The sequence below is a fragment of the Camelus bactrianus genome, chromosome 18 (genome assembly GCF_048773025.1).
Source record: "Camelus bactrianus isolate YW-2024 breed Bactrian camel chromosome 18, ASM4877302v1, whole genome shotgun sequence".
NCBI lineage: Eukaryota > Metazoa > Chordata > Mammalia > Artiodactyla > Camelidae > Camelus > Camelus bactrianus.
Genome location: NC_133556.1, coordinates 9,141,285 through 9,156,180, shown reverse-complemented (window position 1 = coordinate 9,156,180; position 14,896 = coordinate 9,141,285). Strand labels below are relative to the sequence as shown.

The 14,896-nt window shown below is 36.6% G+C and overlaps 1 protein-coding gene across 8 annotated transcripts in view; it reads right to left on the bottom strand.

The window, feature by feature from the left end:
* GTF2I (general transcription factor IIi) overlaps positions 1 to 14,896 on the bottom strand; it is a 94,228-nt gene that overhangs the window by 3,035 nt on the left and 76,297 nt on the right. For all 8 annotated transcript variants that reach the window (XM_010972365.3, XM_074345955.1, XM_074345958.1 and 5 more), the window contains 12 exons: positions 12,053 to 12,124; positions 10,822 to 11,005; positions 10,146 to 10,204; positions 9,718 to 9,792; positions 6,981 to 7,082; positions 6,362 to 6,427; positions 5,870 to 6,053; positions 4,875 to 4,933; positions 4,412 to 4,492; positions 3,899 to 3,982; positions 3,529 to 3,712; positions 1,954 to 1,982 (listed from right to left, as the gene is read on the bottom strand). In XM_010972365.3, the coding sequence (XP_010970667.2) occupies positions 1,954 to 1,982; positions 3,529 to 3,712; positions 3,899 to 3,982; positions 4,412 to 4,492; positions 4,875 to 4,933; positions 5,870 to 6,053; positions 6,362 to 6,427; positions 6,981 to 7,082; positions 9,718 to 9,792; positions 10,146 to 10,204; positions 10,822 to 11,005; positions 12,053 to 12,124 (1,179 nt within the window). The remainder of the gene's footprint in view (positions 1 to 1,953; positions 1,983 to 3,528; positions 3,713 to 3,898; positions 3,983 to 4,411; positions 4,493 to 4,874; positions 4,934 to 5,869; positions 6,054 to 6,361; positions 6,428 to 6,980; positions 7,083 to 9,717; positions 9,793 to 10,145; positions 10,205 to 10,821; positions 11,006 to 12,052; positions 12,125 to 14,896) is intronic.

Below are 14,896 nucleotides of genomic sequence, written 5' to 3'. Positions count from 1 at the left end.
CCTTATATGACAAGGGAAAAAACATGAGAAGTTCTGGTATGTTCCATCAAAGTAACTAATTCATAGTAATTACCATAAAATTCTGTAATAGACTACTGCATGAGGAAAAGAACAAAATTGAACACTAAAAATAAGGCATGTACAGCACAGGGAACTATAGTTGATACCCTGCAGTAGCTTAAGATGAAGAAGAATATGAAAACGAATACATGTATATTCATGTATGACTGAAGCATTGTGCTGTACAACAGAAATTGGCACAACACTGGAAACTGACTGTACTTCAATGAAAATTTTAAAAAAATCCACCAGTTAGGCAAGTAAAAATAAAAATAAATAAACATAAGATAAAGGGACAGGGAGGCTTAAAATGTCTTCTGAAACCAAAAATTACACAGAAGGCAGATAAATTGGGATTAATAAAAAAGAAAATTGGGGGGAAAAAACTCACACTTCGTCATGGGACTTCTATAAATGATAAAGATCCCTGGTGTAATTAAAGCTCAGTGCCAAAGATGACTGAAAATCGATGAAGCAAGGTTTACTTCTCTTTCATTACTGACATCATCAGGTACTAACATACTTGGCAAGATAGAGAGTATAATAAAAAGAGAATCTATTAAAAAAGAACTCATGGTGGGGGGAGGATATAGCTCAAGTGGCAGAGTACATGGTCCTAGGTTCAATCCCCAGTACCCTCCCTCCTCTAAAAAATAAACAAATCTAATTACCCTCCCAAAAGAACGCATGGTTTGGGGGAATAAACAAAATGAATAAATTTTATGATAAAGTGAAACTCAAAACCTGGAGGCAGAAGAAATGAAACAAATCTATTACACTGAAGAGTGATGGCCAAAGAACAGTGTCAACAGTGTGAAGCAGAACGGAATGGGGAGAGCAGATAATAATAACAGCACAGTTTCTCAGGTCAGGGGAACAATCAACAACTCACAAGGCGCAGCTGCTCAACTGTCACTGAAAACTGAACACGAAATTTAAGAGGCTTGCACTTTCCCAATGAATATAGAATTGAATACTCAACATAGATGGATTTTAAAGAACTAGAATAATGATATTAGTTAGAAAAAAGACTGAAATGCTAATGGTATTAGCTAAGGATAATTCTCACTTTTTAAAGTTTTTAGTAATAAAGTTAACAAAAGAATATAAAACATACTAGGACAATTACGTGTTGCTAAAAAACACTTTAAAATGACATGAACATTAGGGAGCTGGAAGAACACTTACATGTGTTCATGTAACTATATTTCAGAGCCCAATGGCTGCCAGACATAATGCCTAAATATTACTAGAAGTAGCTCAATCACACTGAAAGATCTACTTTTTCCAGCCCAGTAATTACAAAATAATAGCATAAGTAATAATCATAGTAATAACAGTAACAAACATAGATGATGCTTATTGGGCACATATATAGGCCAGGCAGGCATTGTTTCAGGTCGGGGGGGGGGGGTCAACAAATTATCACAAAGAGGCAGTTAGCAAATATTTCAGGCTCTGCAGCTCTGGGAAGCTCTGCTGCAACTTCTCAACTCTGCCAAAAGCAAAAGGGCCTGGCAGCACTATAATACAACTTTCTTTGCACAGGTACGAGTTCGCTGGACCATGTGTTAGAGGTCTGACATATATTGAGTCATTTAAAATGCTCCAAAACTCCCCAAATGGTACTAATATCATTATCATTTTATAAGTAAGTAAACTGAGATTTTAAAAAAGTGAAGCAACTTGCCCCATTTTACATCTAGAAAGTTCCTGGTGATTTACACTGAGGGCTAAACCAACGAATGTGAATGATGACAGCTGTAGGTGAAGTAAAACACTAGTTTGATTTAAGCATACATGTCGTCGTGTGTACACACACACCACCCCCTCATATCCCAGAAAAGAAAACAAAAACAAAGCCAAACCAAAAAGACTTCAAGAAATACTCACGGTTATTAATCACAAGTCCTGGAAATGGTCTAAAGAGAGAAACAAATTGTATAAGTCTTTTTTTTTTTAAACTCTACAAGAATTTACATTTATATTCAGTTTATTCAACTAATATTTAACCTATGTCATTCATGTGCTAGAATGAGAAATGTTGCCCACTATTGTTTAATCTTATACTTTTTAATCTATAGACAGATATATGCGTAACAAATATGGCACATTATTAGAAAATGCTGTATCGAAGATGGAAAAACCAAAAATAGGAACAAAGAAAAGGGTATAAAAAACTTTAGTGAAATGCTCTAATGAAAATAGGCTTTTTTCCAGACCCCTGGGGAATGGCAAAAAGAATGGACATCGTTTAAGTGGAACAGAAATATCAGATTTTTAGGGAAGAGGTACTAGGAGAAGGTGAGTAGAAGAGAAAAGGCTTTGAGAGGGTGATACACTGGTTACTCTGAGTGCCAGTCCTAAGTGGTTGACACTAGAGACAGTGGAAACTTGACAATGAACTGACTGGGTAGATTTAGTGACAGCCAACTTTTTGGGAGATAGCAGACTGAAGGGCACTTGAGACTTCTGTCTAGGTGGATGGAAAAGCGGATGCCTGTAACGCCCTTGTTATGACAAGCACACGTCAGTGAATGTAATTCTTACAATGCTGTCACAGGGTAGGTGTAACCATCACTTCTACTCTATGGATAAGGGACTGACGCTCTTAAAGGGAACAATTACAATCTCATTGGACAGACAAGGGAACAGAATTGACTTGGCACTGAATCCCAGTCTGACGTGACGCCATAAAGAGATGCCTATTAGAATATTAGAAGGAATATATGTATGTATATGTATGATTGAAACATTATGCTGTACACCAGAAATTGATAAATTATAAACTGATTATGCTTCAATTAAAAAAATATTTTGAAGATATAATTTAGAAACTAAAAAACTAGTTCATAATAACTTACATATAAAGAAGAAAACAGAATGGAATTGGGGAAAAAAACTTAAAACTGAATGTAATTTAAAAATATACAAAATTTGTAGAGTGCAGCAAAAGTGATCATTTCAAGGATATTTATAGCCCTAACTTATTACATTAAAAAAAAAATTGCTGAAAAATAACCCAAGCAAAAAAAAAAAAGAGAGATGCCTAAGGCAGGGCTGGCAAGTTTTCTGTAAAGAGCCAGACAGGAAAATCGGCTCAATAGACCATAATGTCTGTCCCAACTACTCAGTTTTACCACTATAACATGAAAGCAGTCACAGACAATATATAAACAAACGGATGTGACTGGGTTTTAATAAGAAATAAAAATAAATAAAAACAGCTAGAGCTGGTCCACAGGCCATGGCTTCTTAAAAAACCCATGCCTTAGAAACCAGAGAGTTAGAAGAGTCAGCCCGAGGAGGAGAGACTGCCGCAGCACAGCGACCGAGGCGCTTTACTAGTGCGTTTCACTGCATGGTAAGCGTGATTCTATCACCACATACGGCTACATTTCGAAAGATGACTCAGCCTCAATGATCTGCCGGTTCATTCTGAAGACCAAGCAGGGAACTCTGACTTACCTAATGACTGTGAATTTAATGAACTCAGCAGAATCTAAGATCCTTCTCATGGAGCTGATTTCCAGGTAGCTGGGGGCTTTGAATGACACTCCAGGAGGCATGCCATCAACCACCACACAGCCAGGGTTAATCGTGATTTTCCTGTAGGGAACTTTCACGGGGAAACCCATACCAATTGCTTCACCTATAGTGAGACAAACAGCATAAAAGTATAGATTAACCTAGCACCTGAGGGAGTGTTTAAAAAGCACATGACCAACTTTATTTCCTTTTATATGGGAAGATGACACTATCTGAGCATAATCTACGGTTATGATCTTATTGAGACAGAATTTCCTTGTGAGCTGTACTATGCAGATGCAAAACTTACCAAATTTTCGACTGAAGAGGTCATTAACTTGTTCTCTTAGCTGTCTAGCTTTTTCAACTTTTGACAGTCTTTCGTTATCATCATCTAAAAAAGTTAAGAGAAAACTGTAAGTTAATAATGAAATTTTAAAAATAGGTAAATGTTTAGTACTTTGTGTAACTCTGCCTGATGTTTTTGGAATGTTTTTAAAAGCTAATCAAGATTCAAATGATTTAACCAAATTACTTAATCATTAACACCAAATTGAAAATGCTACACTATTCCAGTTATAAAGAGTTTCATTTGCCATTTTATACAAATTTTTTAAACACCACAATCGACATCTGGGTAGTCTACAGGTTATAGCTGATGTCAAGTCTGAACCGCCTAGAGCTATTTAGAGAGAAACTGGCAAGGTGAAGTACTTGGTTAACCATTTCTGCAGGGGCTGGGCAGGAGAGCACAGAACATGTTGAACACAAGTTCAACATCCCTTAAGCACCACAACCCATGATAGAGGCAGTGAAATCGTACCTGGAATTGTCACTTGAATGATGTTAAGATCTTCAACACCTGACGCAGTAGTATTAACATTGGGCGATGAATTTATTTTTCCTTAAAACAGAAACATGAGATTAGAATACATACAAAATGTAATTAAATCTTTCCTAATAAAGTGCTTACAATTCAGGATATACAAGATAGTATTTTAATCCAACTTTGTTCCTTTTCATGTAATGTTTTGTTATTCTGCAGTATCGAGCTTCCCAAAAGACCATTTTTCACTGCTTTCTATTCCTTGTGGTGCTCTGTCAAGTATGAGACATGCAGAGATCCTTAGTGATTAAAGAACTAAGAATCATAAACTAGTCACAACCCCAATTCTGAATGAGGTTTCCTGGTTTTAAAAATCCCAATAGCTGTTCTTTAAACAAATTTTTTAACCAGTGCTGCAAGACAAGTGTCTAACAGCATGTCTTCCGTAGCAAATGCTTACTCGGAGGGCTCTTGGAGGAGGAGGTGCTCTCCTTAATTGCCGTCTCAAACATTTCGGGCCTAAAAACAAGAAAACGGAAAAAACATTTGTGCTAATACCCCAGTAGTAAAACACTAAAAATTAAATAAGTAAAAGACTTAAAAAAGCCAGGAACCTTCTGTGAACACACATTCTTAGTAATGGAAGAACAAAAATAACTTGGCTATCTAAAGGAACACACACAAAAAGACTAATCACAGTTGTGACTATGACAGCCACCTCAGCCCTCTCTAGTCTGAGTAGCCTCTTCTTGTGTTTCAATATATCCTGGGAAGATTCAATGCTAGACTCGAGAAGGAAACAGAAGAGCCCCGTGTGCAGGCAGCATGGAAACATGAAAGGCTGTGGAAACTCAAGCGCAAGTGCCTGTCCTTCTTAGGAAGCAGCGGGGGCCTTAGCCTACTCAGAGCTGAGCTGAAAGTTCCGAAGGTGGCGGCCACTGTATTTGGCAGTGTCAGCTTTGATTACTTGACAGCATCCTTGGGGGACTCAAAAGTAAGCTCTAATAAATGAAACCTAAAATTAATTTCAATTAATTCTTGGATATTGACATGAATTTTTTAATAGCAACTCTTTCCATCTACTTCAACTGTGTTGGCCTAATTCATAAATCTCCAAGCAAACGGGAGAAATTTAAAATATTCTTGAAAATGAATAGAGGGGCTTCAAAAAGTGAACCACTGCTTAGATTCCAGCAATATCAACCACTGAAAGTGTAACTGTGGGAAGATTTAACAAAATCATGTTGTTATCCCTCTGATAAGTTGGAGTCCCCCTTCCCTCTTTTGACCAATTATGAAAAATTTAAAACATGCACGAACACTTAAGTGCAGCTTCAAGAGCTTCTTTGATTCTAGGTCTAATTTAGCCAGGCCACAAAGTTGAGTCCATGTGCCATCTCTCAGCTGTGAACCCTATCAACTCATGGTCAATTTCATTTCATCTTATTTCCTTACTTTTTAATGATAAACTTAATTTTGGCTTTGTTTCTGAGTATCTTCTCCAGTCTTGGAATGCCAAAAGTAGACGGTCGTCGGAACGGCACACCTTCGGGTAAGCCTTCCACGTAGAAGTCTTCCGGGAAAGACTCAAACAATGCGAACGGCACTTTCACAGCTTGTTTAAGGCCAAGAGCTTCACCTAAAAAAATTATTTTTAGTTTAGTATTTCTCACATTTATAACTTAAAAAAACTAAACCTTTTAAAAAATGTATTTTAAATTATATTTTGCAGCTAACTAAAACCATTCTTTTAAGGAAAAATCACATTAATTTTAATTTTAGAAAAAAATTCTTTTGTGTTCAGATATGTGAAATTATGAAATTCATGACTGCAAAACCCACATACTTCTGATGATACTTAAATGTTGAACATTTTACTATGCTCACTTTTCTATTTTATACAAAGCTACCTCACATTTTAATAATAATATTTAAAAATAAACTTACCACATTTTTCATTGAAGAGATTTTCAACTTTCTGTTTTAGGTCCGTGATTTTGGCATTCCAAGCTTCTGCATGTAAGAGCACAAGAGCAGTTACAAGTTAGTAATAGTTATACATCCAAGGGCAAGAATTTTTCATCTTATTTGATTGTATATCTTTAAGAAGTACAAAATAAAAAATACGCATGTCTTTAACACAGTCATGTCTTGATAAATTATTAAACTGTTTTATTATATTACTACTTGGCTACTAAATGAAAAACTAAATGAAAACCAAAAAACCTCCCCCAAAGCAGTTACAGTATCTACTATGTACCAGATACAGTTTTATCCTGTAAATGACCTCATATTCATAATCCTCATAATAACCCTATAGAGCCCTATGGAATAGGAAGTAATGTTACCCCCATTTCTAGATAAGGAAACTGAGGCACAGAGAGGTTAGGCAGACTGCCCAAGGTCACAGGTACTGGCACCAGATTTGAACTCAGTCTGGCTCTATAGTCAGTGCCTTTAATCGCTAATATATACTGACTCACCAAATAAACAATTCAACTAGTAAAATATTTTCATTAATTCCTTTTATTTAAAATAATGAAATCAAGAAAAATTACATAGTTACCAAAGGAAAACTCTCTCCCTCGAGGCTTGAAGGGAACATTAGAACCATTAGTCTGGGTAGGGGTTCGAACAGCTGAAGTTTGAGGGTTGTTGTTATTAGGGCCTAAAGAAGAATTTAAAAAACAAAAACAGAAACCATAATCAGCACATATATTTAATCATGCTTAAGTACTGCTTGTGACTTCCCTGGGACATGTTCTTGAAGTCCAGCCTCTACTGGCAAAGAAAGTTCCATGCAATTAGTATACAAGCACTCTCTGCAATGAAAACAGCCACTGTCGTCAGCTCTACAGACCTCCGCCCATTTTTCTACTTCCACCCCTACCATCAGGCATTTCCCCACAAAACACACCTAAGCTTTCTGGCTGATCTGAGTATGTTCAATTCTCTTAATGCTTCATCACGCCATTTTGAAGCCTCTGGTTACGTTATGTTTGCTTTTATGTTTTTCTTTCAACCCTTGATCATAAGCACAACTTTAGATACAATTATATTATCTTCACTATGAAACTTCCGTTTGGATTCTCTAGCTGACTGTGAAATATCCCTTCCTTGAATTCTTAGTACAGTACTGCAACAAACAATGTTATGCGTAATCAGTTGTTTTCCATTAAAAGCCTGAATATGGCCTCAGAATCCTATAAAATATCAAGATTCAACACTCTAGGGGCTCAGAATCCTATAAAATATCAAGATTCAACACTCTAGTCTTTAATTATTCCAAACGCCTGAATAAACACCACAGCTTCCTTAAGTAGCAGAGGGATGAGGCAAAGTACTTCTGGGAGCAGCTGGATCTAGCAGCCTGGTTGGCCGGGCAGGCAGAATTACGGAGAGGAAATCAGTAGGCCCCATTACCAGTTCCTTAACAGGCTTAGTACTGAGATCATCCAACCAACATCTTTCTTTATACTCCATGTTTATGAAGCAATCTTTTAATAGCAATAAGGTAAGGCAAGAAGAAACTTGCGATCAGCTGACAGAATTAAGCTGACTGAAATATCTACCTCCTATTCTAAAAATCAATAAATAGGCATTCTGGTTTATGCTTAATGAAATAACACTACACACCCACTACAATGGTTAAATTAAAAAGAACAGTAACAAGTACTGAGAGGACGGGCAGCAACTGAAATCCTCCTACATTTGTGGCAGGAGTGTACAGCAATACAATCACTTTGGTAAACTGTTTCTTAGAAAATTAAAAACCGAGCACTTCCACTACTAAATATCTACTCAAGAGAGGGAAAGCATATGCCATGCTTTATATACAAATGTTCACATAGTGCCTTTATTAGACAAAGACTGGAAATAAAACCAAATGTCCACTAACAAACGTATAAACTAATTCTGGTGAATCCATACAATGAAGTAATACTCAGCAATAAAAGGAGAAATACTGAAACAAACAATAATAAATCTAAAGACATGCTGAGTGAAAGAAATCCACCATATAAAGAACAGATACAGCACGATTCCATTTACACGAAAGTCAGGAACAGGCAGAAGTATTCCATGGTGACAAAAAGTGGATCAACGGTTGCCATGTGGCCTAGACTGCAGGGAGCCCAAGAGCCCGGGGGAAACAATTTAATGTGAAAGAGATGTTCTATCTGTTGACTAAACTGGTATGGCAAACATTTTTCACAACTCAAACTGTACAATTAAAATGGGTGCATTTTATCGCATATGAAGTATACTTCGTAAATTTGCTTTAAGGTATTAAAAAAATTCCACTAATACGCATGATGTATAACTTAAAGTATTAGAAGGGTTAAAAAAGAAAAAACAAACAATACCACAGCTCCTTGCTACCACTAAACTCTTGACAAAAAGTCCCTGGACATGAACACAGCTCTTCACTACTTAAATCACCTTAAAACACTAATAACTAATTTATGGTATTTTAAAATAAAAACTAAAATTGGGGTCTATTTATAGCACTGGTTAAGAGAAAGAAAGTGACTGTGGGACAAGGTCCTCTATGGCTCAGGTAAGACAACAGAAAGCTGTTCTCTACTAATCTGAAGGCAGGTCAAAACCACTTCTCATTAATCCATCACTGACCTTAACCATTTTCTTTTCAATCACAAATCAAAAATACAATACAAAGTTTAAGTGTGCAAAATGATGCTAAGATGCTATTTTGTCAATTTAGAAACAGTGTCTCGGGTAATACATGGGTTTATTACCCAACTTAAAGAACACTCCTATACTGTCTCGCTTGCTGATTCCACTGTAAAGCAAGAAAAGCTAAATATGTGCATTTCTATATGAAATCATTCTAATTAGTACATTTATTTGTATTTAATAATCAAATCCTAAGAAAGGCATCAAATTAAAAACACATGTCCACACAAAAACTTGCCCATGAATGTTCATAGCAGCATTATTCATAAATACCCAAAAAGCAGATACAATCCAAATGTCTATGAATAGAACAGACAAACAAGATATGGTATACCCACACAATGGAAGAGGTATACACACCTATCAGGAAGGACAATATCTAACAAGCAGAAAATAACGAGTGGTGGCAAGGTGGTGGAGAAATGTCATGTTCTAACTGAAAATTTCAATTCTATTTAGAAATTGAGCTTTATAAAGGTAGCTTTTCACACCTAAAATTAGTTTTGTAAAAACTCTTTTGGGTAAAAATGTAAATAGTACAGTGAAGAAGCAACAAACATATATATAAACTGGAGAGTGGACAGAAACATGCCACAGAGCGACCTCACCTTCCACGGTGACCTCAATTTCAGGAACTTTCGAATTACTCCCAGGGCTTCGTGGTCTTTTTGGGGACTGCAAAGCTGCAAAGTAAGCACACAATTACTTTTGCATACTGAAAAGAAAACAGGAGATGCTTTATAAAAGCAGAGTATTAAAATTCATACAGTTTGGCTCTTTTCAAAGAAACCTGAAGAATTAAACTGGTAGTGTAATCCTCCACATGTGTCTCAACAAAGCTGTGGAAACATGAATGAAGGAGGATTTGCAAACATGAGACTGTCAATGAAATGTTTATTTTTAAAGGGGGGGGGGTTGTCCATCAAATAAAATACCTTAAAAGGCAAAGAAACTGAAAGCCCCAAAAAGTTACTGGCCAATGATTCAGTATGTTTTAAGGCACAGAAGTAGAATAAAGGTAGACATAATCTCTTACCTTTAGTGTTTATTTTACTAGCCATTCCAGGAGGCAAGTAGGAAATAACTAGTTCAGGTCTAGAGAGAAAACCAAGAAATATTACAATAGCCAGTATAAAAGCTAGTAAAAATTGTGATGACCAATGCTTTTCATAGGAGACCACAAAATAACTCTGCAATGTAACAATGATTTCTACCATTAGAAACAAAAACTGCACTTTTCCTTCCTACTGCTAAACGACTTTGTGAAGGGTAAATGACTTCCTTCATGAACATGAAAATTAACTAACATTAGTTTAGGTTCTTCAATTACTGAAATTCTACAGACATGTAAATGAGAAACTCAACTGTTCAGTTGCCTGTAAGTAACCAGGAATAACAGAACACATAGAAATCAGCATTTTCATTCTTCACTCAAGTATCTATGAATACTAAGAGACGTCACAGCATTGCTAACAAACTTGACCACCACCACTGTGAGGCAGGTGTTACAATCCTCCTTATACTGATGAAGAAAATCAAGTTCAGGTTAAATGATTTGAAGACAATGGACAAGGACAGAACAGTAGCTCAGAGCTATGTTTTTCCATCAGGGACTTTAAAGCCTTAGCTGTAATCTGCAGCTAGAAAAAAAACAGAAATATAACTTGACTATTTTAATTCCAGAAATGATGACACTGGCAAATGGAACTTACTTTTTAACAACAAACTTGATTTTATTACTTCCACGGACAATCCTTTCAAGTCGTGGAATTCCAAACCAGGTAGGGCTTCGAAAGGGAATTCCTTCTGGCAAGCCTTCTACATAAAGGAACTCAGGGTTTGATTCAAACACAGGGTATGGTACTTTTACCGCCTCTGTGAGTCCAAGAGCTTGAGCTGAAAGTGTAAGAGGACATAACTTATGGAAGGTAAAATTTGACACACAATCCTTTATTTTCGTATTTTATTTAGCATTCTTTTTTTTATAAATATTTAAAAAATTGTGATATATCGACATGTAAGTTACAGGTGTACAGCATAATGATATTTGTGTATTTGGCCAAATGACAGCCCCAATAAGTGTAGTTAGTTAACGTCAGGGCATTATCAAATATGTTATGCAAAAGTTTCCAACAACCTATCAAATTCCACTTAATAACAGTAGGTATTTTGTTTAGTCTATTGTGTAAAATTGAAGAACAAGCCTAAAATACAAGTACTTTTAAGAGAACATTTTACCACTTCAAATCAAAAAGATAACTCGCCACAATTACCTCTGTGCTCTGGGCAGAAATGAACTACAGCCACTTCACAGTGAAATGGCACCTACCCAGCCCTTGTGTTACCATCCACATGCATGTCTGCTGTTTAAAAGATCAGAGGTGCATATGATGCATCTGAGCAGAACTGGTAAGGTTAGAGAGGTCAGAGGCAGAGTATTTAAGTTTCCTGATCTAGGACACAAACGTCCATACCAGTTATGAAAATGATGGTGGCAACGCCCCGGGAACACTACTGTCACTCCCACTCCTTACTTCCTTCTCCATGACAGACACACCCAATCAACTGAAACACTCTTGCTGAGCCTCCTCAGAATCCTCAAGACAGCGCTCCAGGAAACCGCTGTCAACAAATCTAAGTTGAAACAAACGATGAAACCTATTTGCCACATGGTGTTGGCCAAATCAGAGGTACAGACAGTGGAAGTGAGATTTATCCCAACTCCTCCCTTCTTCTCCCATTTGGACACATGAGAAAACTGAATCCAAGAGAAATGAAGTTAACTCATTCAAGTTTAAGTAGTGAATTTAGCAGCAGAAAGAAACTAAGACCCAGTTTCTGGGACTTTCCTTCTTTTGGTCCTCAACTGCTGTGATGTTCATTCAGAACACTGCCTTTCGTTTATGCTTTTAAATTTACACATAACCACTGTGTTTTACTTACCAAATTTCAAATTAAAAATCTCTTCCACTTGCTTCCGTAGCTTGGTAATTCTGACATTCCAATCTTCTTTGACTAGAGGGCAAAATAAATTTAATTAACAATGCCCTTTATTAAAAAAAAAGAAAGAAAGAAAAAGACAAGACCAAACAAAACAAAACAAAACAAACAATGCCCTTATGGGTGCTGACACAAAATTAGATTGGATGCTGTTCTTTCCAATGATGATTTTTTTTAATTGAGATAAAACTGACATGTAACACTGTATTAGATTTAGGTATACAACTCACTGACGCTCTTAATACAATTTTGCTTAATAACAAAAACTATGGGTCATAAGGAAAAGAATGATTTCCTGCTATTTTATCAAATATCAGAAGTGGTGCAGGGAGACAGAATTCAAATGTAAGTTCACATTGTAAATAAAGAAGAACTTTTTCGTAAGTATTCAGAATGAATGGTTTTCAAACACTTCTCCTTGGAGATACATCAAAGAACCCTGTCAGGGTAGGGAGGACCAGCTGTATAAGGGTGTAGGCCTCCTGCACCAGGTTCAACCAGAACAGCTTCTCTTGTATCTGCTTTCTGTACAGGCATTCCTTGTTTTAAGGATGTGTGAGTAATCATAGCAAGAAATATATGATAAAGTGATTAGGGAGATGTCACCAAACACTACTCACAACTACAATCTGGTTTAGTTCCTTAGTCCTTATTATAAGACCATTCCTTTTTAAATATAACATAAAAACAAAGAAAAAGTAAGCTAAAAAGACATGTAGGGTGTCACTTACTTGGGCAGATAATCAGGGCTCGTTTGGTGGAGTTGAGGATGGAGAAGGGGGTTGGGGGAGATTTGGAGACAATGGAGGATGACTAGAGGTATTGGATAAGGAAAGAGGGAAAGCCAGAGTAAGAGGAAAGGGTAGAGAGGGCAAGAATCGCATTAAGTGTGGAAGTCATTTGTGTCTGTTGACAAGACGGCAGGAAATGCTGATAAAGTTCTGAAAATACTGCTAAAGGTTGGGAGTCAGAAAATCTTTAAATATTTCTTTTACTGTGAAAGTTCTTTAAAACTTTTTCTTTAAAAGAAAATCTAGCATCTCAAGAGTTTAATATGGTAACTCAGCCATTCAACCAGAGAAATTGAGTCAGGTATAAATTAAATTTGAATATTACTACAAAGATATCAAGACTCTCCTTCCCCAAGGTAAGGAGCATCTGTTAAAACTTGTCTCCCCTTCTGCCTCACCCTGCACCTCCTTCTCTGGTGAAGATCTCAGCACCATTCCACACAGAACCAAGTACCTCCTCATTCTTCCCTTCAGAGCTCTAAGCTCAGTTACCTGGCTAGCTATCCCATGACATCTACCTTTTAGCAAACTGAAAGCAAAGTGCACTCACGGTATATTGAAGCATACTACTGTTACCTAAGATTTAAGAAGATGTCTCTGATGGCAATGACCAACAAAATTCTTTTGTCGTGTACTCGAGGACTTGAATCAGCCCAGCAAGAGACTAATGCCTGGGCAACTGGCAGACCAAGAAACGCTTTGCTGGCATGAAGAACCACCACCTTTGATTCTTTCCAAGGTCTTCTACAAATGGTATACGGCCAAGTATGGTTAATGATTAGAAGAATGGAGGCTCTTTTGCTAATAGGCCTGTAACTATCTATGCTAGACCAAGTACTACTGAAAATATTACTTAAGCCTTAGAGTAACTTCCATGGTGCCTACAGGCTTTGCCAATAATAACATCTTTAACATCCTCAGTTAGCAGTGACTATCTGAACTGCTCCTAATAAGAATGTGATCACATTAATCACAAGCTTGAATTTGAGGTCTGTCTTGAGAAGTGAAGACGCATACGTAAGACTTTCACCATATTCAGACTAATGCATATTAAAGTCTACCTCTGGGAATACTTTTCTTTGCATGACTTCCCTTAGCAAAGTCTCTGTCATCTCCAATGTTCAGTTTGTTACCAATACTTTTGTTTCTTTGACTAAATCAAAAGCTCTCTGGGGATTTTGCTGTGCTGATGTCGATGCTCAACCTGAGTTAAGCATCAATTCTGTCTTCTCCCCTGCAGGATTCCGGGCCCAGGACAGTTTTGTTTCCCTAGTAAAGTATTTCTCAAATACTGTCTATGCCATGATAAACACAAAAGACTGTACAATCTATTTGTCACACTGGCTTACCCCAGGTATACTAAGAGCTCAAAGATCGGTATTTCAGTACAGACAAATAACCCGTGTACACGGGTTTACCTTAGAATTTACAACGATTAATGGCAACAATTCAGAAATATCCATTGGTTCTTAGCAATACAGGTTCCTAAGGTTGTAAAAGATCTACGTGATGTGGTCACTTTTTCTGACATTATGCAACGGTAAACAAAAAGATGGGAAAAAGAAAGGCAGACTTATAGCTCAAATAAAGAAAATAAAACCATTTAGACAACTGAGACTGACACTTTCTAGTTCTTTTCCATTGGGCATGATGTCAGTGCAGCGGCTGCAATTACAGTATTTGCCATTATAAAAACAAGGTCCCTCTGAATAAAGATTAAAGTCTAAATCTACATGGTCTCACCCATTAGCTACATGTGGGCAACTGAGCACTTGAAAAATAGCTAGCTGAATTAAGATGTGCCAGAAGTATATAATATACACAAGAGTTTCAAATAAAGAACATAAATAAATGAAAACAAAAGTAAATTAATTCATCATGTATTTATATTGATTAGAATATGAAACAGATTTTGCCACTAGAAAATTTTCAATGATATATATGACTTGCATTTGTGGTGTACATTATATTTTTCAACTGAACATTCCTGGTCTAA